General features: G+C 39.8%; 2 protein-coding genes across 12 annotated transcripts; both read left to right on the forward strand.

Moving 5' to 3' along the window:
• Positions 1-220: 220 nt before the first annotated feature.
• Positions 221-19,066, forward strand: LOC141912267 (E3 ubiquitin-protein ligase RNF19A-like). 10 transcript variants are annotated; one of them, XM_074803495.1, is made up of 11 exons: positions 221-334; positions 606-695; positions 1,166-1,226; positions 9,265-9,395; positions 9,569-9,834; positions 10,120-10,366; positions 11,207-11,267; positions 16,417-16,956; positions 17,244-17,490; positions 18,394-18,454; positions 18,552-19,066. In XM_074803495.1, exons 5-7 carry the CDS (start codon positions 9,705-9,707, stop codon positions 11,253-11,255), a joined length of 426 nt encoding a protein of 141 aa, XP_074659596.1. In that variant the 5' UTR covers positions 221-334; positions 606-695; positions 1,166-1,226; positions 9,265-9,395; positions 9,569-9,704; the 3' UTR covers positions 11,256-11,267; positions 16,417-16,956; positions 17,244-17,490; positions 18,394-18,454; positions 18,552-19,066. The 10 variants fall into 10 exon arrangements, with proteins under 10 accessions (XP_074659596.1, XP_074659595.1, XP_074659594.1 ...); XM_074803494.1 differs by lacking the exon at positions 11,207-11,267 and adding an exon at positions 13,708-13,768; XM_074803493.1 differs by lacking the exon at positions 11,207-11,267 and adding an exon at positions 16,259-16,319 and having other exon boundaries at positions 18,552-19,065.
• A 1,407-nt stretch (positions 19,067-20,473) lies between these two features.
• Positions 20,474-24,387, forward strand: LOC141912145 (E3 ubiquitin-protein ligase RNF19A-like). 2 transcript variants are annotated; one of them, XM_074803363.1, is made up of 6 exons: positions 20,474-20,593; positions 21,090-21,252; positions 22,277-22,542; positions 22,830-23,076; positions 23,968-24,028; positions 24,126-24,387. In XM_074803363.1, the coding sequence occupies exons 4-6, from the start codon at positions 22,901-22,903 to the stop codon at positions 24,147-24,149; spliced, it is 261 nt and encodes an 86-aa protein (XP_074659464.1). In that variant the 5' UTR covers positions 20,474-20,593; positions 21,090-21,252; positions 22,277-22,542; positions 22,830-22,900; the 3' UTR covers positions 24,150-24,387. The 2 variants fall into 2 exon arrangements, with proteins under 2 accessions (XP_074659464.1, XP_074659465.1); XM_074803364.1 differs by lacking the exons at positions 20,474-20,593; positions 21,090-21,252 and adding an exon at positions 21,955-21,995.

Consider the following 24,387-nt stretch of genomic DNA (forward strand, 5'->3'; position numbering starts at 1 on the left):
TTGGGAATATTTTTCACATAATTTTTCTGTGAACTATTGCACGGAAATTGCAACAAATTCCTAATTTCGTGGTATTATTTCCTGCAACTATCAATTCGGAGCGGCATGTAAAGTCTACCGCGGGCACTACCGTGAGCTCTTTAGTTGGTGCCCGGAGCGCTAAGTCCTAGTCGACCTCGATCTGCGCGGACTACAGAACTAGCCCTCCCAAGTGGAGTATGTCCCATTTAAGAATGATGGCGGACGAATCAATGCTCACTAGAAATATTTAGAAGCTTCTCTTTCAACGCAGAAGCGACAGAATGTCTTCAAACCATTTCAACATTGAAATACAGTAAGTAAATTTACTTATGAATCGAATACTTGTGATGTATGAAGGTGATTCGAGATGGAGAGCGACATAAAACACTCCGGTTTAACCCCACGAGGCTATTCACTGATGCGTGCTGTAAAACCATCATTCAGTAAAAAGTATCAATAACATAAAGAGTGGATCTAGGCCTAGTATAAACCATTACTATCAAGACAGATAAAGAATTTGACCCCGCGGTGGATACCCTGGATTTTAGAGTGCTTTCTCTGACAGGTTTCTATGTTTATTTCAGGGTGATGCTCTACTAAATAACTGCAGTCATCAGGAAGTTCCAGCCGTAATGACTGTTTGGCGATGAAGCGAACAGAATCCCTCAATTCAGGTAGATATATCTTAGGCCCTAATCACACTCTAGAAACCAGTTTCAGTGGTGTTTTAAAACCGAGTTAACCAAAGTCCAAGTAGGTTTTCAGCGCCGTTCTCAAATCATTGATGCCAACATATTTCAAAGATTTCGGCTCAATTTACCGTGTTTGGAACTTTGCAAAAATATTTGCTACGAAAAAATTTACTTTGGAAATATCAAACATGTTTGAATGGTGCGATTCACCTGCTGCTGAGCAACGAACACGCTGAAAATTTCAATGTGAAATCTGTAATTTCAGACGGTGTGGGCATAAATTCATATAGTGTTCCCTGCTCTAAGTCTGAACCAATTTACCGTTAAGTCTTGTATGAAAAAAAAATTGTAACAAATTCTTGGCACTAAAAGCATTTTGAATCTAGTTGAATCTGTTTTCATTTTTTATCTGATGAAGAAATAATGATTTTCAGTGTTTTGTATTATTTCAGATGTAGGCGTAACGCTAGAGTTTTGTTTATTCTACTCAAAAGAAGATGATGTTTAGATCAGGTTTGTTTAGTTACTCTTATTTATATCGAATATTTGATATGATTTTTGTGAATTGCTCTAATGATGTTATAATGAATGTTGTTTGATTTATATTCAGTCTAATGGAGGAGAATCTCAATAACTGAAACCTGCGACACGTCTACACCTAAAATTGAGTGCGAGTCAAATGAATGAATTATTGATTCTAAATGACTGTGATGTTTCATGCTGATTGGAGGATTTGTAGGGATGTCCAAAATTTGATCCCAGTGATTCTGATCAGATGATAAACCAGGGTGTCTGATATATGCTGATGAATTGTTACTACATGAACGCCACCTATTGGATATCTGCTGAACCACCTAATTATTGGAATCACAACTGCCATCTATTGGAAATTTAGAAATTTATATCTTGAGTGTCAAAATAAACGTGGAATTTATTTTAGATAAACACAAAATTGTTCTCAAATTGAGTGTGAACTGTTTGTTTTGATCTGAATGCAGTGGAACACAATATCTGAGTGACTGTTAAAACCCTTCCAGGATTGGCACTGTCTTCCAGAGATGATTTTGATAAAACCAGTGTCTCTAGTTAACTTTGCATCATCCAGAATCTACTCAACCAAAATAAAGAAACTTGAAACCAAATTTTAGAATCTACTGGGCTTCATTTGTGAATGATTGTTGTTTGTTTTGACTCTTGCGTTGTCATGGTGATGGCAAAGTGAAATTCTGGATCCGATTTCTGGAAAAATAGTCATTCCTCAAAACAGAGCCAAATTTTCGTTGATTTGATTACAAAATGAGTTTATTTGAGCAAAATATTTCGTACAAATTTTTTACAAAAATATAGAACTTGACCTCGAATGATATGAAAGGGTGTTGAGTCTGGGTGACCTCTAGATACTTCAGACCGCACGAGGATGATGATGTTGATGATGAAAACTGTTATTTGTGTTCTCCTCTTCTTCAGAATCAATCTAGGAATAGATTAAGTGAAGATATCTGTATTTTTACTCTAAAAACAGTCAAGTATCCTGTTTTCATTAATATCAATACAGCTTGTGCCCCCGGGCCGGGCCTTCTAAATCAGGTTGCACTACCGGTATTTCCGGATTGTTGCTAATCTCGCGACAACGAAACTAGACGTATCGGCCCCACTCCGCGCGGTTGCGCCACCGCGCGGGATTTACGCGAAGCAGCAGAACACAAACATGGCCACTCTCTCAATTTTCAATGATAGAAATCATGTGTGCATTTCAATTATTTCGGCTGTTAGGGTTTTAAGGCACAATATAAGTTGATGATGTGATATGGCGATGTTAATTAATGATAATTCCGCAGTGAAGCTAGTCACGAACGGTGCCGATTGAGTGTACAGCTGCCAATAACACTGAAATGTGCGTAGTTGCGTAACTATTTGCAGTGAATTGCAGACGAAACATGAAGCCTTAACGGCCATTTAAAAAAAATTATACCAATCGCAATTGTAAAATAAAAATGAGATAGAACCTAAGTTAAAATTCTGGCCATTTCTAAAATGTTATTACTAATTTTTAGTCAGTGCCGAACGTTTAGTTTTCCAACAACAATAAGGGGTGGTAGGTAGTCATGCAATTCAAGTCATCATTTATTACACGTTACTTCCGTGTTGTTGAAAATCTCGCGAGTCCTGGACCAAACCCCAATGAACAATGTGATCTGTGTGCTGGCCACAAATGCACACAGATGACACTACACTACCCATTACACACTCCAGTACCCACAGCTTTCATATATCCATCCAAATATTAAGAGTGTCTTTCTTCCTGGATTTACACAGCATATATTAGCGCTAGTCTCGCGAGATTATCAACAACACAGAAATAAAATTCAGTAGTCAGTTTGCCGGCTTTGGCTCTGTGCCAGATCCATCTTGATACCTTCTAAAAAATAGTTTATTCCTCTCGTAAAGTCCAAATCAGTCTCGGAGCCCTTCTCGTCGTTTGACTTCAACTGAATGTCATTGCATCACTTGGTCTTCGCTCATAATCAGTTTTCACAATAGGTGCCATTCCACGACGGTATAACGGCGATCAAACTCGTCTAAAGATCATGAAAATGCATGGGTGTCATCAGCTGTTTCACAAAATCTCCCGGAGCACCACCTGTTAGACGTTTACTCCAACCGGGAAGGGTCGAGTCCCGCTTTACACCCAGTCAATCGGACGCTGTTTGTGTCTGGACGTATTTATCCCGTTCAGATTGAAACCAGTTTGTTGCACCGATTTAAGTAGGAAATTTGACCCGATTATCCAATACGTATCAAACGCATATCAAAATATCACTGATTCATTTAGCTTTTTAGACCATAAATGCATTACTTAAAAAACAGTGTTGGCTTTTTATTGCTGTAGTTGATGGAATTTTCTATTGGTCTTTTTTGAAAACGAAATTTTATCTCATTCTTAAGTCGATATTGTCGGCCGCGCCCCGCTGATAAACTAGGTGAAATACCTATTGTGAGTCACCGATTAAAGTTTTTAAGTTTCTTTGTTTGAAATACCGGTAATTTATTGGGAATATTTTTCACATAATTCTTCAGTGAACTATTGCACGGAAATCGCAACAAATTCCTAATTTCGTGGTTTTATTTCCCGCAACTATCAATTCGGAGCGGCATTTAAAGTCTACCGCGGGCACTATCGTGAACTCTTTAGTTGGTGCCCGGAGCGCTAATACCCCTGAGTCCTAGTCGACCTCGATCTGCGCGGACTGCAGAACTAGCCCTCCCAAGTGGAGTATGTCCCATTTAAGAATGATGGCGGACGAATCAATTGCAATTTTCACTTCAAATATTTAGAAGCTTCTCTTTCAACGAAGAAGCGACAGAATGTCTTCAAACCATTTCAACATTGAAATACAGTAGGTAAATTTACTTATGAATCGAATACTTTTTTTGTACGGTTGAAGGTGATTCGAGAAGGAAAGGTGTCTGACCACAAGTGCTTGTCACAATTTGACGGAGGGAGGATGGATTGGATGACACCAGTTGCCAGTATCCCTATCTATATAAGGATACTGGTGTGGTCCATCCTTCATCAAATTGTGATAAGCTCCTGTGTGTTGGACATAAGACACTCGGGTTTAACCGCCATGTCAAGCTGATGCGTGTAAAACTGTCGGCCGACATTCAAGATACAATTAGTAAAATGTATGAATAATATCAAGTGTGGATCGAGGCCTAATATAAACTATTATTATCAATGCAGATGGAGCATTTGAGCAGGGACTTGACACAAAAGGATTTTGACCCCAGTATCCTCAGTCTTTTTATATATAGTACCTAGGATACTGGGGTTGAAATCGTTTTGTGTCAAGTCCCTGTGATTACTATCAATACAGATGTAGCATTTGACCCCGCGGATACCCTGGATTTTAGAGTGATTTCTCTGACAGGTTTCTAGGTTTATTTCAGGGTGATGCTCAACTGAATAACTGCAGTCATGCAGGAAGTTCAAGCCAGAATAACTGTTTGGCGATGAAGTGAACAAGTGATCCCTCAATTCAGGTAGATATATCTTAAGGTAGGGGCACACGAGCGTATTTTTTCGCCCGATCGCAGCGAATTTATAAATCACCCGAAAAATTCGCTCGTGTGGCCACTCATGGCGATGACGATTTCGTCGGCCGACTCGATCGCCCGGCGAATCGCCCGTATCAAACATGTTTGATATTTTCGGCCGATTATTTACGCCGGCGATCGGATCGCCCGCAAATTCGCTCGTCTGCCCGCACTCAGCGAATTTCGCCGAGCGATCCATTTTTATCAGCCAATAGGATGCATTGTTGATATCATGTGATTCGTTAACTCTCTCCCTCTTAGTGCCAGTCGCTGACCGAATTTCGGTTTGATCGCTTTGTGTGCCCGCTCGTATCGGGCGTATAATTTCGTCGGCGAATTTAATCGTCGCGATCGGGCGAAAAAATACGCTTGTGTTTCCCTAGCTTTAGGCCCTTGTCACAGACCTCTAGAAACTAAATAGTTCAGTGGTGTTTTAAAACCGAGTTAACCAAAATCCAAGCAGGTTTTCAGCGCCATTCTCAAATCATTGATGCCATCATGATTTGAAAGCTTGTCAAAGATTGCGGCTCAATTTACTGTGTTTGGGACTAAACAAAAATTTTGCTGCGATGAAATTTACTGTGGAAATATCAAACATGTTTGAATGGTGCGATTCACCTGCTGCTGAGCAACGAACACGCTGCAAATTTCATTGTGAAATCTGTAATTTCAGACGGTGTGGGAATAAATTCATATAGTGTTCCCTGCTCTAAGTCTGAACCAATTTACCGTTAAGTCTTGTATGAAAAAAAGATTGTAACACTGAAAATTCTTGGCACTGAAAACATTTTGAATCTTGTTGAATCTGTTTTCATTTTTTATCTGATGAAGAAATAATGATTTTCAGTGTTTTGTATTATTTCAGATGTAGGCGTAACGCTAGAGTTTTGTTTATTCTACTCAAAAGAAGGTGATGTTTAGATCAGGTTTGTTTAGTTACTCTTATTTATATCGAATATTTGATATGATTTTTGTGAATTGCTCTAATGATGTTATAATGAATGTTGTTTGATTTATTTTCAGTCTAATGGAGGAGGATCTCAATAACTGAAACCTGCGACACGTCTACACCTGAAATTGACTGCGCGTCAAGTGAATGAATTATTGATTCTAAATGACTGTGATGTTTCATGCTGATTGGAGGATTTGTAAGAAATGTCCCGAGTTCAAACCCAGTGATTCTGATCAGATGATAAACCAGGGTGTCTGATATATACTGATGAAAAGTTACTACGACATGATCGCCACCTATTGGATTTCTGCTGAACCACCAAATTATTGGATTAATAGGAATATGTATTCGTATTGGATTAAACTGTATATCACAGACGCCATCTATTGGAAATTTAGAAATTTATATCTTGATTGTCAAATAAATGTGAAATTCATTTTAGATAAACACAAAATAGTTCTCAAGTTGAGTCTGAGCTTTTTTTTATCTGAATGCAGTGGAACACAATATCTGAGTTACTGTTACAGGATTGGCACTGTCTTCCAGAGATGATTTTGATAAAACCAGTGTCTAGTTAACTTTGCATCATCCAGAATCTACTCAATCAAAATAAAGAAACTTGAAACGAAATTTAAGAATCTACAGGGCTTCATTTATGAATGATTGTTGTTTGTTTTGACTGGTGCGTTGTCATGGTGATGGCAAGGTGATGGATTCGATGTCTCGAAAAATAGTAATTCCTCAAAACAGAGCCGAATTTCAAACTGAAATGAATAACTACACTTATTTTCATCGATATAATAACAGAATGAATATATTTGAGCAAAAAATTTCACAGATATTTGTTACAGAAATACAAAACTTGTCGATACTCTCAGCCGTGCCCCGCTGAAAAAACTATTAGGTTAAATACGTGTTGTGAGTCACCAATTCAACTTATAACATTATTTGATTGTTTCATTAATTGGGAATAATTTTAGAATGTTTTATTCGAACAATAGCTCGGAAGTTCTTTAGAATTGCTACGTATTGCTAATTCCGTGGAATTCATTACCCCCTAGTAATCCGGAGCGGTATCTAAAGCCATCCGCGGCTAGAACCGTGAACTCTTTAGTAAGTGCTCGGAGCGCAAAGCCTTAGTCCTAGTCGACCTCGATCTGCGCGGTCTACAGAACTAGCCCTCCCAAGTGGAGTATGTCCCATTTAAGAATGATGGCGGACGAATCAATCGCAATTTACACTTGAAATATTTAGAAGCTTCTCTTTCAACGCAGAAGCGACAGAATGTCTTCAAACCATTTCAACATTGAAATACAGTAAATAAATTTACTTATGAATCGAATACTTGTGATGTATGAAGGTGATTCGAGATGGAGAGCGACATAAAACACTCCGGTTTAACCCCACGAGCAGCAGCAGCAATCTCTATTCACTGATGCGTGCTGTAAAACCATCATTCAGTAAAAAGTATCAATAACATAAAGAGTGGATCGAGGCCTAAACTATTACTATCAATACAGATGGAGCATTTGACCCCGCGGATACCCTGGATTTTAGAGTGCTTTCTCTGACAGGTTTCTATGTTTATTTCAGGGTGATGCTCTACTAATTAACTGCAGTCATCAGGAAGTTCAAGGAATATCTGTTTGGCGATGAAGTGAGTAATGACAAGGACATATGATAAGGCTTATCGGGTGAAATACAGGATATCGACAAATTCAAGTTCTGAAATTACTCGCTTGATGGCGCTAGTCAGAACCGGAAATTGGAACCTAAATCCACCACACGCTAGATTTTTACCATGAAAAATGCTATTTCTCATGTGTTTATCTTGTGTTTCAGTTACATACACGTTACGGTCACCTACCACAGCACAAGAGGAATATGGTAATAGCCGGTGGTGTAACTGCGTCTGTTATCGTAGCGCCAGTTGTCGCTAGTTTAGCCGTTGGTATCGGTGTACCGATATTATTGGCGTATGTTTACGGCGTGGTACCGATATCGCTGTGTCGCAGCGGTGGTTGCGGCGTATCGACGACTGACTCCGGGCGGAGTTCGATTTGAGTTCGAAGAGAACGAAGGAAGTGGCCCATCGGGGCCTTACGCCCGTAAGTACTTAAACCATTCTTTTCATATAACGCAGGGTCCGGAATCAGCTGTCTTTCTAGGATTCATAAGGGATAATTTGATGATGTCATAGGGGGATTAACTGATAAAGCCATGTTGTCTGGTGTGGCTGCTATATAAATCCCCCTGTGACGTCATTTAAGTTAGTTCAGTACTAGTATGAGTGAATGTTTATATTTGTTGTAGCTGATTCTCACAGTATAGAAACGACCAGTCACCGGGTAGCGAACCCCAGTATCGGACCTAGTATCGGTGAGATGTCTATGGCTATGACTGGCAGTCTTAGCGCTAGCGGAAGCCACATCGACCGAGTCGGGATTATCCGCGATGAGAGCGATCGCGAATCGGCCAGTAACAGAGCGATTGCTGGCTCCAGTTTGAACGATAGTTTATCGGGAAGCGCCGTTGCCGGACCGAGCGGATTCCAAAACAGGTAAGAGAATTTCCCGACTACAATCTCACGAATCTCGAGGATCCCCTGAGAAAATTGGAGGAGGGCGCAGCGAAGGTACGGGTGCAGATTTAGGAAAATCTAAAAGAGAAGGAAGAGCAGTTCTCTGAGAAAGCAGGATTAAGGCTGACTTATGTCGACAAGCAACGCGATGCCTACCGACACAACTGGGTTTATCGCCGATTAACGGCCTACGAGAGGCCGCCAGTTTCTGCTCTATCTGTTCGACGTAAGCCGGCTAGCGACGGCAACCCGACCCCTACCGACTCGTCACAAGCCGTATCCGGCTAGTTGCCCGTGTTCTACTCCGGCCTACGGTAGGCCAACAGTTGCTTTCGATCGCAACTGACACAAACTGCTGTGATATGCACGGCGTTGCACCACTTTTAGTCGACGAATAAAAAACCCACAGTAGATTTGTAGAAACAGTTTCGAAGTTAAAAACTGTGGTGTTTTAAAACCGAGTTAACCAAAATGCAAGCAGGTTTTCAGCGCCGTTCTCAAGTCATTGATGCCATCATGATTTGAACATGCTTGTCAAAGATTGCGGCTCAATTTACTGTGGAAATATCAAACATGTTTGAATGGTGCGATTCACCTGCTGCTGAGCAACGAACAGGCTGCAAATTTCATTGTGAAATCTGCAATTTCAGACGGTGTGGGAATAAATTCATATAGGCTAGTGTTCCCTGCTCTAAGTCTGAACCAATTTACCGTTAAGCCTTGTATGGAAAAAATGATTTTCAGTGTTTTGTATTATTTCAGATGTAGGCGTAACGCTAGAGTTTTGTTTATTCTACTCAAAAGAAGGTGATGTTTAGATCAGGTTTGTTTAATTACTCTTATTTATATCGAATATTTGATATGATTTTTGTGAATTGCTCTAATGATGTTATAATGAATGTTGTTTGATTTATTTTCAGTCTAATGGAGGAGGATCTCAATAACTGAAACCTGCGACACGTCTACACCTGAAATTGACCTAGTTCTAAACACTGCGCATAAACCAGATCAAGTGGTTACTGTCATTTAACCGTAATGACAAGGACATATGGTAAGGCTTATCGGGTGAAATACAGGATATCGACAAATTCAAGTTCTGGAATTACCGCTTGATGGCGCTAGTCAGAAACGGAAATTGGAACCTAAATCCACCACGCGCGAGATTTTTATAGTAAATTTAACCATGAAAAATGCTATTTCTCATGTGTTTATCTTGTGTTTCAGTTACACACACGTTACGGTCACCTACCACAGCACAAGAGGAATATGGTAATAGCCGGTGGTGTAACTGCGTCTGTTATCGTAGCGCCAGTTGTCGCTAGTTTAGCCGTTGGTATCGGTGTACCGATATTATTGGCGTATGTTTACGGCGTGGTACCGATATCGCTGTGTCGCAGCGGTGGTTGCTGCGTATCGACGACTGACTCCGGGCGGAGTTCGATTTGAGTTCGAACAGAACGAAGGAAGTGGCCCATCGGGGCCTTACGCCCGTAAGTACTTAAACCATACTTTTCATATAGCGCAGGGTCCGGAATCAGCTGTCTTTCTAGGAATCTTAGGGGATTATTTGATGATGTCATAGGGGGATTTATTGGGGGTGGCGAACTTTTCTACGTTTTGTATAGACTAGCCATAAAAAGAGATAATTTGATGATATCATTGGGGGATTAACTGATAAAGCCATGTTGTTTGGTGTGGCTGCTATATAAATCCCCCTATGACGTCATTTAAGTTAGTTCAGTACTAGTATGAGGGAATGTTTATATTTGTTGTAGCTGATTCTCACAGTATAGAAATGACCAGTCACCGGGTAGCGAACCCCAGTATCGGACCTAGTATCGGTGAGATGTCTATGGCTATGACCGGCAGTCTAAGCGCTAGCGGAAGCCACATCGACCGAGTCGGGATAATCCGCGATGAGAGCGATCGCGAATCGGCCAGTAACAGAGCGATTGCTGGCTCCAGTTTGAACGGTAGTTTATCGGGAAGCGCCGTTGCCGGACCTAGCGGATTCCAAAACAGGTAAGAGATTTTCCCGACTACAATCTCACGAATCACGAGGATCCCCTGAGAAAAATTGGAGGAGGGCGCAGCGAAGGTACGGGTGCAGATTTAGGAAAATCTCAAAGAGAAGGAAGAGCAGTTCTCTGAGAAAGCAGGATTAAGGCTGACTTATGTCGACAAGCAACGCGATGCCTACCGACACAACTGGGTTTATCGCCGATTAACGGCCTACGAGAGGCCGCCAGTTGCTGCTCTATCTGTTCGACGTAAGCCGGCTAGCGACGGCAACCCGACGCCTACCGACTCGTTGCAAGCCGTATCCGGCTAGTTGCCTGTGTTCTACTCCGGCCTACGGTAGGCCAACAGTTGCTTACGATCGCAACTGACACAAACTGCTGTGATATGCACGGCGTTGCACCACTTTTAGTCGACGAATAAAAAACCCACAGTAGATTTGTAGAAACAGTTTCGAAGTTAAAAAATGTGTTGTTTTAAAACCGAGTTAACCAAAATCCAAGCAGGTTTTCAGCGCCGTTCTCAAATCATTGATGCTATCATGATTTGGAAGCTTGTCAAAGATTGCGGCTCAATTTACTGTGGAAATATCAAACATGTTTGAATGTTGCGATTCACCTGCAGCTGAGCAACGAACACGCTGCAAATTTCATTGTGAAATCTGTAATTTCAGACGGTGTGGGAATAAATTCATATAGTGTTCCCTGCTCTAAGTCTGAACTAATAAAAAAAAATTGTAACTGAAAATTGTTGACACTAAAAGCATTTTGAATCTTGTTGAATCTGTTTTCATTTTTTATCTGATGAAGAAATAATGATTTTCTTTGTTTTGTATTATTTCAGATGTAGGCCTAACGCTAGAGTTTTGTTTATTCTACTCAAAAGAAGGTGATGTTCAGATCAGGTTCGTTTAGTTACTCTTATTTATATCGAATATTTGATATGATTTTTGTGAATTGCTCTAATGATGTTATAATGAACGTTGTTTGATTTATTTTCAGTCTAATGGAGGAGGACCTCAATAACTGAAACCTGCGACACGTCTTAACCTGAAATTGACTGCACGTCAAATGAATGAATTATTGATTCTAAATGACTGTGATATTTCATGCTGAATCGAGGATTTTTAGGATGTTCCAATAGTTAATAGTTAATGAATAGTTACTGCAACATGATCGCCACCTATTTGATATCTGCTGAACCACCAAATTATTGGATTAATACGTATCGTATTGGATTAAACTGTATATCACAGACGCCATCTATTGGAAATTTAAAAATTTATATCTTGAGTCAAAATAGATGTGAAATGCATTTTAGATAAACAAAAATTGTTCTCAAATTGAGTGTGAGCTGTTTGTTTTGATCTGAATGCAATGGAACACAATATCTGAGTGACTGTTAAAACCCTTCCAAGATTGGCACTGTCCCCTAGAGATGATTTTGATAAAACCAATGTCTCTAGTAAACTTTGCATCATTCAGAATCTACTCAACCAAAATAAATAAACTTGAAACCAAATTTAAGAATCTACAGGGCTTCATTTCTGAATGATTGTTGTTTAGTTTTGACTGGTGCGTTGTCATGGTGATGGCAAGGTGATATTCTGGATCCGATGTCTGGAAAAATAGTAATTCCTGAAAACAGAGCCAAATTTCATACTGAAATGAATAACTTCACTTATTTTCATCGATATAATAACAGAATGAATTTTTAGCAAAAAATTTCAGATATTTGTTAAAGAAATACAAAACTTGTCGATACTCTCAGCCGTGCCCCGCTGAAAAAAACTATTAGGTTAAATACATGTTGTGAGTCACCAATTCAACTTATAAGATTATTTGATTTTTTCATTAATTGGGAATAATTTTAGAATGTTTTATTCGAACAATAGCTCGGAAGTTCACTAGAATTGCTACGTATTGCTAATCCCGTGGAATTCATTACCCCCTAGTAATCCGGAGCGGTATATAAAGCCATCTGCGGCTAGAACCGTGAACTCTTTAGTTGGTGCTCGGAGCGCAGGCCTGAGTCCGAGTCGACCTCGAGCTGCGCGGTCTGCAGAACTAGCATGGCGGACGAATAAATCGCTATTTTCACTTGAAATATTTAGAAGCTTCTCTTTCAACTTAGATGCGTCAGAATGTCTTCAAACCATTTCAACATTGAAATACAGTAAGTAAATTTACTTATGAATCGAATACTTGTGATGTATGAAGGTGATTCGAGATGGAGAGCGACATAAAACACTCCGGTTTAACCCCACGAGCAGCAGCAATCTCTATTCACTGATGCGTGCTGTAAAACCATTATCATTCAGTAATAATAATAATATTAATATGTGTCTTATATAGTGCTAAATCCAGCCAAGCTGCCCAGAGCGCTTTACATTTTTCGGTATTATTACCCCGGCCAATTTTAATACTCTAACATGTATCAGTCATCTCTCCCTGGGTAGAAGTAACACCGAGCTGCTAACAAGCGCTCAGGAGTCTTCTATCAGACCAGGTACCCATTTACTCCTTGGTGGAGAGAGGCAATGAGGATAAGTGTCTTGCCCGAGGACACAACGGGGATCGAACCCACGACCTGGCTTCCCAGAGCTGAACGCTCTAACCACTAGCCCTCACCGCAGTAAAAAGTATCAATAACATAAAGAGTGGATCGAGGCCTAAACTATTACTATCAATACAGATGGAGCATTTGACCCTCTGATACCCTGGATTTTAGAGTGCTTTCTCTGACAGATTTCTATGTTTATTTCAGGGTGATGCTCAACTGAATAACTGCAGTCATCAGGAAGTTCAAGGAATAACTATTTGGCGATGAAGTGAACAAGTGATCCCTCAATTCAGGTAGATATATCTTAGGCCCTAATCACAGACCTCTACAAACCAGTTTCAGTGGTGTTTTAAAACCGAGTTAACCAAAATCCAAGCAGGTTTTCAGCGCCGTTCTCAAATCATTGATGCCATCATGATTTGAAAGCTTGTCAAAGATTGCGGCTCAATTTACTGTGTTTGGGACTTAGCAAAAATATTTGCTGCGACAAAATTAACTGTGGAATTATCAAACATGTTTGAATGGTGCGATTCACCTGCTGCTGAGCAACGAACACGCTGCAAATTTCATTGTGAAATCTGTAATTTCAGACGGTGTGGGAATAAATTCATATAGTGTTCCCTGCTCTAAGTCTGAACCAATTTACCGTTAAGTCTTGTATGAAAAAAAAATTGTACCACTGAAAATTCTTGGCACTAAAAGCATTTTGAATCTTGTTGAATCTGTTTTCATTTTTTATCTGATGAAGAAATAATGATTTTCAGTGTTTTGTATTATTTCAGATGTAGGCGTAACGCTAGAGTTTTGTTTATTCTACTCAAAAGAAGATGATGTTTAGATCAGGTTTGTTTAGTTACTCTTATTTATATCGGATATTTGATATGATTTTTGTGAATTGCTCTAATGATGTTATAATGAATGTTGTTTGATTTATTTTCAGTCTAATGGAGGAGGATCTCAATAACTGAAACCTGCGACATGTCTACACCTGAAATTGACTGCACGTCAAATGAATGAATTGTTGAATCTAATTGACTGTGATATTTAATGCTGATTAGAGGATTTGGAGGGATATCCCAAGCTCGAACCCAGTGATTCTGATCAGATGATAAACCAGGGTGTCTGATATATACTGATGAATAGTTACTACGACATGATCGCCACCTATTGGATATCTGCTGAACCACCAAATTATTGGATTAATACGAATACGTATTCGTATTGGATTAAACTGTATATCACAGACGCCATCTATTGGAAATTTAGAAATTTATATCTTGAGTCAAAATAAACGTGAAATGCATTTTAGATAAACACAAATATTTCTCAAATTGAGTGTGAACTGTTTGGTTTGATCTGAATGCAGTGGAACACAATATCTGAGTGACTGTTAAAACCCTTCCAGGATTGGCACTGTCCCCCAGAGATGATTTTGATAAAACCAGTGTCTCTGGTAAACTTGCATCATTCAGAATCTACTCAACCAAAATAAAGAAACTTGAAACCAAATTTAAGAATCTACAGGGCTTCATTTCTGAATGATTGTTGTTTAGTTTTGACTGGTGCGTTGTCATGGTGATGGCAAGGTGATATTCTGGATCCGATGTCTGGAAAAATAGTAATTCCTGAAAACAGAGCCAAATTTCATACTGAAATGAATAACTACACTTATTTTCATCGATATAATAACAGAATGAATTTTTAGCAAAAAATTTCACAGATATTTGTTAAAGAAATAGAAAACTTGTCGATACTCTCAGCCGTGCCCCGCTGAAAAAAACTATTAGGTTAAATACGTGTTGTGAGTCACCAATTCAACTTATAAGATTATTTGATTTTTTCATTAATTGGGAATAATTTTAGAATGTTTTATTCGAACAATAGCCCGGAAGTTCACTAGAATTGTTACGTATTGCTAATTCCGTGGAATTCATTACCCCCGCTAGTAATCCGGAGCGGTATATAAAGCCATCCGCGGCTAGAACCGTGAACTCTTTAGTTGGTGCTCGGAGCGCAAAGCCTGAGTCCGAGTCGACCTCGAGCTGCGCGGTCTGCAGAACCAGCATGGCGGACGAATAAATCGCTATTTACACTTGAAATATTTAGAAGCTTCTCTTTCAACGCAGAAGCGACAGAATGTCTTCAAACCATTTCAACATTGAAATACAGTAAGTAAATTTACTTATGAATCGAATACTTGTGATGTATGAAGGTGATTCGAGATGGAGAGCGACATAAAACACTCCGGTTTAACCCCACGAGCAGCAGCAATCTCTATTCACTGATGCGTGCTGTAAAACCATCATCATTCAGTAATAATAATAATATTAATATGTGTCTTATATAGTGCTAAATCCAGCCAGGCTGCTCAGAGCGCTTTACATTTTTCGGTATTATTACCCCGGCCAATTTTAATACTCTAACATGTATCAGTCATCTCTCCCTTTTGAGAAGTAACACCGAGCTGCTAACAAGCGCTCAGGAGTCTTCTATCAGGCCAGGTACCCATTTACTCCTTGGTGGAGAGAGGCAATGAGGATAAGTGTCTTGCCCGAGGACACAACGGGGATCGAACCCACGACCTGGCTTCCCAGAGCTGAACGCTCTAACCACTAGCCCTCACCGCAGTAAAAAGTATCAATGACATAAAGAGTGGATCGAGGCCTAAACTATTACTATCAATACAGATGGAGCATTTGACCCTCTGATACCCTGGATTTTAGAGTGCTTTCTCTGACAGGTTTCTATGTTTATTTCAGGGTGATGCTCAACTGAATAACTGCAGTCATCAGGAAGTTCAAGGAATAACTATTTGGCGATGAAGTGAACAAGTGATCCCTCAATTCAGGTAGATATATCTTAGGCCCTAATCACAGACCTCTACAAACCAGTTTCAGTGGTGTTTTAAAACCGAGTTTACCAAAATCCAAGCAGGTTTTCTGCGCCGTTCTCAAATCATTGATGCCATCATGATTTGAAAGCTTGTCAAAGATTGCGGCTCAATTTACTGTGTTTGGGACTTAGCAAAAATATTTGCTGCGACAAAATTAACTGTGGAAATATCAAACATGTTTGAATGTTGCGATTCACCTGCTGCTGAGCAACGAACACGCTGCAAATTTCATTGTGAAATCTGTAATTTCAGACGGTGTGGGAATAAATTCATATAGGCTAGTGTTCCCTGCTCTAAGTCTGAACCAATTTACCGTTATGTCTTGTATGAGAAAAAAAATTCTAAGCCTGAAAATTGTTGGCACTAAATGCATTTTGAATCTGTTTTCATTTTTTATCTGATGAAGAAATAATGATTTTCAGTGTTTTGTATTATTTCAGATGTAGGCGTAACGCTAGAGTTTTGTTTATTCTACTCAAAAGAAGGTGATGTTTAGATCAGGTTTGTTTAGTTACTCTTATTCATGTCGAATATTTGATATGATTTTTGTGAATTGCTCTAATGATGTTATAATGAACGTTGTTTGATTTATTTTCAGTCTAATGGAGGAGGATCTCAATAACTGAAACCTGCGACACGTCTACACCTGAAATTGACCTAGTTCTAAACACTGCGCATAAACCAGATCAAGTGGTTACTGTCATTTAACCGTAATGACAAGGACATATGATAAGGCTTATCGGGTGAAATACAGGATATCGACAAATTCAAGTTCTGAAATTACTCGCTTGATGGCGCTAGTCAGAAACAGAAATTGGAACCTAAATCCACCACGCGCTAGATTTTTATCGCAAATTTTACTATGAAAAATGCTATTTCTCATGTGTTTATCTTGTGTTTCAGTGACACACGTTACGGTCACCTACCACAGCACAAGAGGAATATGGTAATAGCCGGTGGTGTAACTGCGTCTGTTATCGTAGCGCCAGTTGTCGCTAGTTTAGCCGTATGTTTACGGCGTGGTACCGATATCGCTGTGTGGCAGCGGTGGTTGCGGCGTATCGACGACTGACTCCGGGCGGAGTTCGATTTGAGTTCGAAGAGAACGAAGGAAGTGGCCCATCGGGGCCTTACGCCCGTAAGTACTTAAACCATACTTTTCATATAGCGCAGGGTCCGGAATCAGCTGTCTTTCTAGGATTCTGAAGGGATAATTTGATGATGTCATAGGGGGATTTATTGGAGGTGGCCAACTTTTCTACGTTTTATATAGACTAGCCATAAAGAGAAAGATAATTTGATGATGTCATAGGGGGATTAACTGATAAAGCCATGTTGTCTGGTGTGGCTGCTATATAAATCCCCCTATGACGTCATTTAAGTTAGTTCAGTACTAGTATGAGTGAATGTTTATATTTGTTGTAGCTGATTCTCACAGTATAGAAACGACCAGTCACCGGGTAGCGAACCCCAGTATCGGACCTAGTATCGGTGAGATGTCTATGGCTATGACTGGCAGTCTTAGCGCTAGCGGAAACCACATCGACCGAGTCGGGATAATCCGCGATGAGAGCGATCGCTAATCGGCCAGTAACAGAGCGATTGCTTGCTCCAGTTTGAATGGTAGTTTATCGGGAAGCGCCGTTGCCGGACCGAGCGGATTCCAAAACAGGTAAGAGATTTTCCCGACTACAATCTCACGAATCACGAGGATCCCCTGGAAAATTGGAGGAGGGCGCAGCGAAGGTACGGGTGCAGATATAGGAAAATCTCATAGAGAAGGAAGAGCAGTTCTCTGAGAAAGCAGGATTAAGGCTGACTTATGTCGACAAGCAACGCGATGCCTACCGACACAACTGGGTTTATCGCCGATTAACGGCCTACGAGAGGCCGCCAGTTGCTGCTCTATCTGTTCGACATAAGCCGGCTTGCGACGGCAACCCGACCCCTACCGACTCGTCGCTAGCCGTATCCGGCTAGTTGCCCGTGTTCTACTCCGGCCTACGGTAGGCCAACAGTTGCTTTCGATCGCAACTGACACAAACTGCTGTGATATGCACGGCGTTGCACCACTTTTAGTCGACGAATAAAAAACCCACAGTAGATTTGTAGAAACAGTTTCGAAGTTAAAAACTGTGTTGTTTTAAAACCGAGTTAACCAAAATCCAAGCAGGTTTTCAGCGCCGTTCTCAAATCATTGATGCCGTCATGATTTGAAAGCTTGTCAAAGATTGCGGCTCAATTTACTGTGTTTGAAACTAAACAAAAATTTCGCTGCAATGAAATTAACTGTGGAAATATCAAACATGTTTGAATGTTGTGATTCACCTGCTGCTGAGCAACGAACACGCTGCAAATTTCATTGTGAAATCTGTAATTTCAGACGGTGTGGGAATAAATTCATATAGTGTTCCCTGCTCTAAGTCTGAACCAATTTACCGTTAAGTCTTGTATGACAAAAAAATTGTACCACTGAAAATTCTTGGCACTAAAAGCATTTTGAATCTTGTTGAATCTGTTTTCATTTTTTATCTGATGAAGAAATAATGATATTCAGTGTTTTGTATTATTTCAGATGTAGGCGTAACGCTAGAGTTTTGTTTATTCTACTCAAAAGAAGGTTATGTTTAGATCAGGTTCGTTTAGTTACTCTTATTTATATCGAATATTTGATATGATTTTTGTGAATTGCTCTAATGATGTTATAATGAATGTTGTTTGATTTATATTCAGTCTAATGGAGGAGAATCTCAATAACTGAAACCTGCGACACGTCTACACCTGAAATTGACTGTGCGTCAAATGAATGAATTATTGATTCTAAATGACTGTGATGTTTCATGCTGTTTAGAGGATTTGTAGGATGTCCCAAGTTCAAACCCAGTGATTCTGATCAAATGATAGACCAGGGTGTCTGATATATACTGATGAATAGTTACTACGACATGATCGCCACCTATTGGATTTCTGCTGAACCACCAAATTATTGGATTAATACGAATACGTATTGGATTAAACTGTATATCACAGACGCCATCTATTGGAAATTTAGAAATTTATAACTTGAGTCAAAATAAACGTGAAATGCATTTCAGATTAACACAAAATAGTTCTCAAGTTGAGTCTGAACTGTTGGTTTGATCTGAATGCAGTGGAACACAATATCTGAGTGACTGTTAAAACCCTTCCAGGATTGGCACTGTCCCCCAGAGTTGATTTTGATAAAACCAGTGTCTCTAGTTAACTTTGCATCATTCAGAATCTACTCAATTAAAATAAAGAAACTTGAAACCAAATTTAAGAATCTACAGGGCTTCATTTCTGAATGATTGTTGTTTGTTTTGACTGGTGCGTTGTCATGGTGATGGCAAGGTGATATTCTGGATCCGATTTTTGGAAAAATAGTAATTCCTTAAAACAGAGCCAAATTTTATACTGAAATGAATAACTACACTTATTTTCATCGATATGAAAACAGAATGAATTTATTTGAGCAAAAAATTTCATAGATATCTGTTAAAGAAATACAAAACTTGTCGATACTCTCAGCCGTGCCCCGCTGAAAAAACTATTCGGTTAAATACCTATTGTGAGTCACCAATTCAACTTAAAAGATTATTTGATTGTTTTATTATTTTAGAATGTTTTTCCTGCGAACAATAGCTCGGAAGTTCAGTAGAATTGCTACGTATTGCTAATTCCGTGGAATTCATTACCCCCTAGTAATCCGGAGCGGTATCTAAAGCCATCCGCGGCTAGAACCGTGAACTCTTTAGTTGGTGCTCGGAGCGCAAAGCCTGAGTCCGAGTCGACCTCGAGCTGCGCGGTCTGCAGAACTAGCATGGCGGACGAATAAATCGCTATTTTCACTTGAAATATTTAGAAGCTTCTCTCTCAACCTAGATGCGTCAGATTGTATCCAAACCATTTCGACATTGAAATACAGTAAGTAAATTTACTTATGAATCGAATACTTTTGATGTATGAAGGTGATTCGAGATGGAGAGCGACATAAAACACTCCGGTTTAACCCCACGAGCAGCAGCAATCTCTATTCGCTGATGCGTGCTGTAAAACCATCATCATTCAGTAAAAAGTATCAATAACATGAAGAGTGAATCTAGGCCTAAACTTTTACTATCAATACAGATGTAGCATTTGACCCCGCGGATACCCTGGATTTTAGAGTGCTTTCTCTGACAGGTTTCTATATTTATTTCAGGGTGATGCTCTACTGAATAACTGCAGTCATCAGGAAGTTCAAGGAATAACTGTTTGGCGATGAAGTGAACAAGTGATCCCTCAATTCAGGTAGATATATCTTAGGCCCTAATCACAGACCTCTAGAAACCAGTTTCAGTGGTGTTTTAAAACCAAGTTAACCAAAATCCAAGCAGGTTTTCAGCGCCGTTCTCAAATCATTGATGCTATCATGATTTGAAAGCTTGTCAAAGATTGTGGCTCAATTTACTGTGTTTGGGACTAAACAAAAATTTCGCTGCAATGAAATTTACTGTGGAAATATCAAACATGTTTGAATGGTGCGATTCACCTGCTGCTGAGCAACGAACACGCTGCAAATTTCATTGTGAAATCTGTAATTTCAGACGGTGTGGGAATAAATTCATATAGTGTTCCCTGCTCTAAGTCTGAACCAATTTACCGTTAAGTCTTGTATGAAAAAAATGATTTTCAGTGTTTTGTATTATTTCAGATGTAGGCGTAACGCTAGAGTTTTGTTTATTCTACTCAAAAGAAGGTGATGTTTAGATCAGGTTCGTTTAGTTACTCTTATTTATATCGAATATTTGATATGATTTTTGTGAATTGCTCTAATGATGTTATAATGGTGGTCTTAAATCTTGGGACTGGGTGCAGTTTCACGAAAAAGTTTAAGGCTTAAACGGTTAAGTTTGAATTGTTGTGTTCATTGAAGAAATGAAGTAACCAATGGCAATTACACCAAGAATTTGAGTTTAACTTTTTTGTGAAACAGGGCCCTGGTCTTAAGTTGTTAGATTGGTTATATTATTAACTAAGTTGGTCTTAGAGTAGTCTTAAGTCTAAGCCATGACTATGCAACTGGCCCCTGCACACATGGCGATTCTCTAGTTGTCAGAGCTCTGAATCAAATGGTTGCAAGTGATAGAATGAATCCATTGATATTTATGGTCCTTCCTTGTAAACCCGAGCTCGGCCTTTAATCGATGATAAAGGTTTATAAGTCCTTAGAAATTGAGTAATAATTTAGTCGATTATGTTGATTTTTAGTCCGTCTGGCTGCACTTTCTGGGGTAAAAAGCCATGGAGCCGAAAGAACAAGATATTGTGGCAACTCGGCACGTTAGTTGGCGCTCCGGTCGGTATCGGACTCGTTGCTGGAATCGCAGTTCCCGCGATGATCATAGAGATTCCCGTCTGGGTCGGACGCGAGGTAAATTATCGACTAATATTAGGAATCCATCTGCCGTCTGTCTCTGAGAATCTCAATTTAGTGATCATTATTATATTTCCACACGAATCACAAGGGCCTCGTGCCCAAAAGGTCATTTTTGATCCGAATTCCGAGAACATATACGCATGGACACATAACTGAAAGTCTTTTATACGTGAGGCCTATCACACAGGGTGACCACGTGAGACATAAAATGATAGCTTAATATGTGTGATAGCTTTCTGACTACAGTTTTTCAATTTGATGAAATTGTTGAACTGAAGGAATTTAACCCAAACAGATGAACTGGGATTTAAAGTGTTCATTCATTGAATGCCTCATTACAGATATTATTATGTCCTTTGAAAAGTCCTTTCATGTTGAAATTAAACCCACACAACTGTTAAACTCAATACAAAGTCAAATTGACTATAATTGACTATAGGGACTGTTAACGAACTGATGTCACTGTATGTAAACACCTCCCACCTAGGAACAGTTATAACCCTTACTGGAACTGGATCCAGTCTCAATTAAACCCATACAACTGTGGAACTGGATGAAATTAAACCCCCACAACTGTGGAACTGGGTCCAGTGTCAAATTAAAACCACACAAAAAACTGGGATTGTCAATCCCAATCCCAGTTTTTCAATAATTGAATATAGCCAAAAACTGGGATTGAATATAGACTGTATTCGAATTGAATTCACAGAGTGACGTTGAATAACCAACACTTAGAAGTAATAAATCCTTATTGATTTTATTTGTCAAAATCCTAGTTCTAAACACTGCGCATAAACTGTATCAAGTGGTTACTGTCATTTAACCGTAATGACAAGGACATAGGATAAGGCTTATCGGGTGAAATACAGGATATCGACAAATTCAAGTTCTGAAATTACTCGCTTGATGGCGCTAGTCAGAACCGGAAATTGGAACCTAAATCCACCACGCGCGAGATTTTTATTGCAAATCTAACCATGAAAAATGCTATTTCTCATGTGTTTATCTTGTGTTTCAGTTACATACACGTTACGGTCACCTACCACAGCACAAGAGGAATATGGTAATAGCCGGTGGTGTAACTGCGTCTGTTATCGTAGCGCCAGTTGTCGCTAGTTTAGCCGTTGGTATCGGTGTACCGATATTATTGGCGTATGTTTACGGCGTGGTACCGATATCGCTGTGTGGCAGCGGTGGTTGCGGCGTATCGACGACTGACTCCGGGCGGAGTTTGATTTGAGTTCGAAAAGAACGAAGGAAGTAGCCCATCGGGGCCTTACGCCCGTAAGTACTTAAACCATACTTTTCATATAGTGCAGGGTCCGGAATCAGCGGTCTTTCTAGGATTCTGAAGGGATTATTTGATGATGTCATAGGCGGATTTATTGGAGGTGGCCAACTTTTCTACGTTTTATATAGACTTGCCAGAAAGAGAAAGATAATTTGATGATGTCATAGGGGGTTTAACTGATAAAGCCATGTTGTCTGGTGTGGCTGCTATATAAATCCCCCTATGACATCATTTAAGTTAGTTCAGTACTAGTATGAGTGAATGTTTATATTTGTTGTAGCTGATTCTCACAGTATAGAAACGACCAGTCACCGGGTAGCGAACCCCAGTATCGGACCTAGTATCGGTGAGATGTCTATGGCTATGACTGGCAGTCTTAGCGCTAGCGGAAGCCACATCGACCGAGTCGGGATTATCCGCGATGAGAGCGATCGCGAATCGGCCAGTAACAGAGCGATTGCTGGCTCCAGTTTGAACGGTAGTTTATCGGGAAGCGCCGTTGCCGGACCGAGCGGATTCCAAAACAGGTAAGAGATTTTCCCGACTACAATCTCACGAATCACGAGGATCCCCTGGAAAATTGGAGGAGGGCACGGCGAAGGTACGGGTGCAGATTTAGGAAAATCTCAAAGAGAAGGAAGAGCAGTTCTCTGAGAAAGCAGGATTAAGGCTGACTTATGTCGACAAGCAACGCGATGCCTACCGACACAACTGGGTTTATCGCCGATTAACGGCCTACGAGAGGCCGCCAGTTTCTGCTCTATCTGTTCGACATATGCCGGCTTGCGACGCCTACCGACTCGTCGCAAGCCGTATCGGGCTAGATGCCCGTGTTCTACTCCGGCCTACGGTAGGCCAACAGTTGCTTTCGATCGCAACTGACACAAACTGCTGTGATATGCACGGCGTTGCACCACTTTTAGTCGACGAATAAAAAACCCACAGTAGATTTGTAGAAACAGTTTCGAAGTTAAAAACTGTGGTGTTTTAAAACCGAGTTAACCAAAATCCAAGCAGGTTTTCAGCGCCGTTCTCAAATCATTGATGCCGTCATGATTTGAAAGCTTGTCAAAGATTGCGGCTCAATTTACTGTGTTTGGGACTAAACAAAAATTTTGCTGCGCTGAAATTAACTGTGGAAATATCAAACATGTTTGAATGGTGCGATTCACCTGCTGCTGAGCAACGAACACGCTGCAAATTTCATTGTGAAATCTGTTATTTCAGACGGTGTGGGAATAAATTCATATAGTGTTCCCTGCTCTAAGTCTGAACCAATTTACCGTTAAGTCTTGTATGAAAAAAAGATTGTACCACTGAAAATTCTTGGCACTAAAAGCATTTTGAATCTTGTTGAATCTGTTTTCATTTTTATCTGATGAAGAAATAATGATTTTCAGTGTTTTGTATTATTTCAGATGTAGGCGTAACGCTAGAGTTTTGTTTATTCTACTCAAAAGAAGGTTATGTTTAGATCAGGTTCGTTTAGTTACTCTTATTTGTATCGAATATTTGATATGATTTTTGTGAATTGCTCTAATGATGTTATAATGAACGTTGTTTGATTTATTTTCAGTCTAATGGAGGAGAATCTCAATAACTGAAACCTGCGACACGTCTACACCTGAAATTGACTGCGCGTCAAATGAATGAATTATTGATTCTAAATGACTGTGATGTTTCATGCTGTTTAGAGGATTTTTAGGATGTTCCAAGTTCAAACCCAGTGATTTTGATCAGATGATAAACCAGGGTGTCTGATATATACTGATGAAAAGTTATTACGACATGATCGCCACCTATTGGATTTCTGCTGAACCACCAAATTATTGGATTAA

This window comes from Tubulanus polymorphus, chromosome 10 (genome assembly GCF_964204645.1).
Source record: "Tubulanus polymorphus chromosome 10, tnTubPoly1.2, whole genome shotgun sequence".
NCBI lineage: Eukaryota > Metazoa > Nemertea > Palaeonemertea > Tubulaniformes > Tubulanidae > Tubulanus > Tubulanus polymorphus.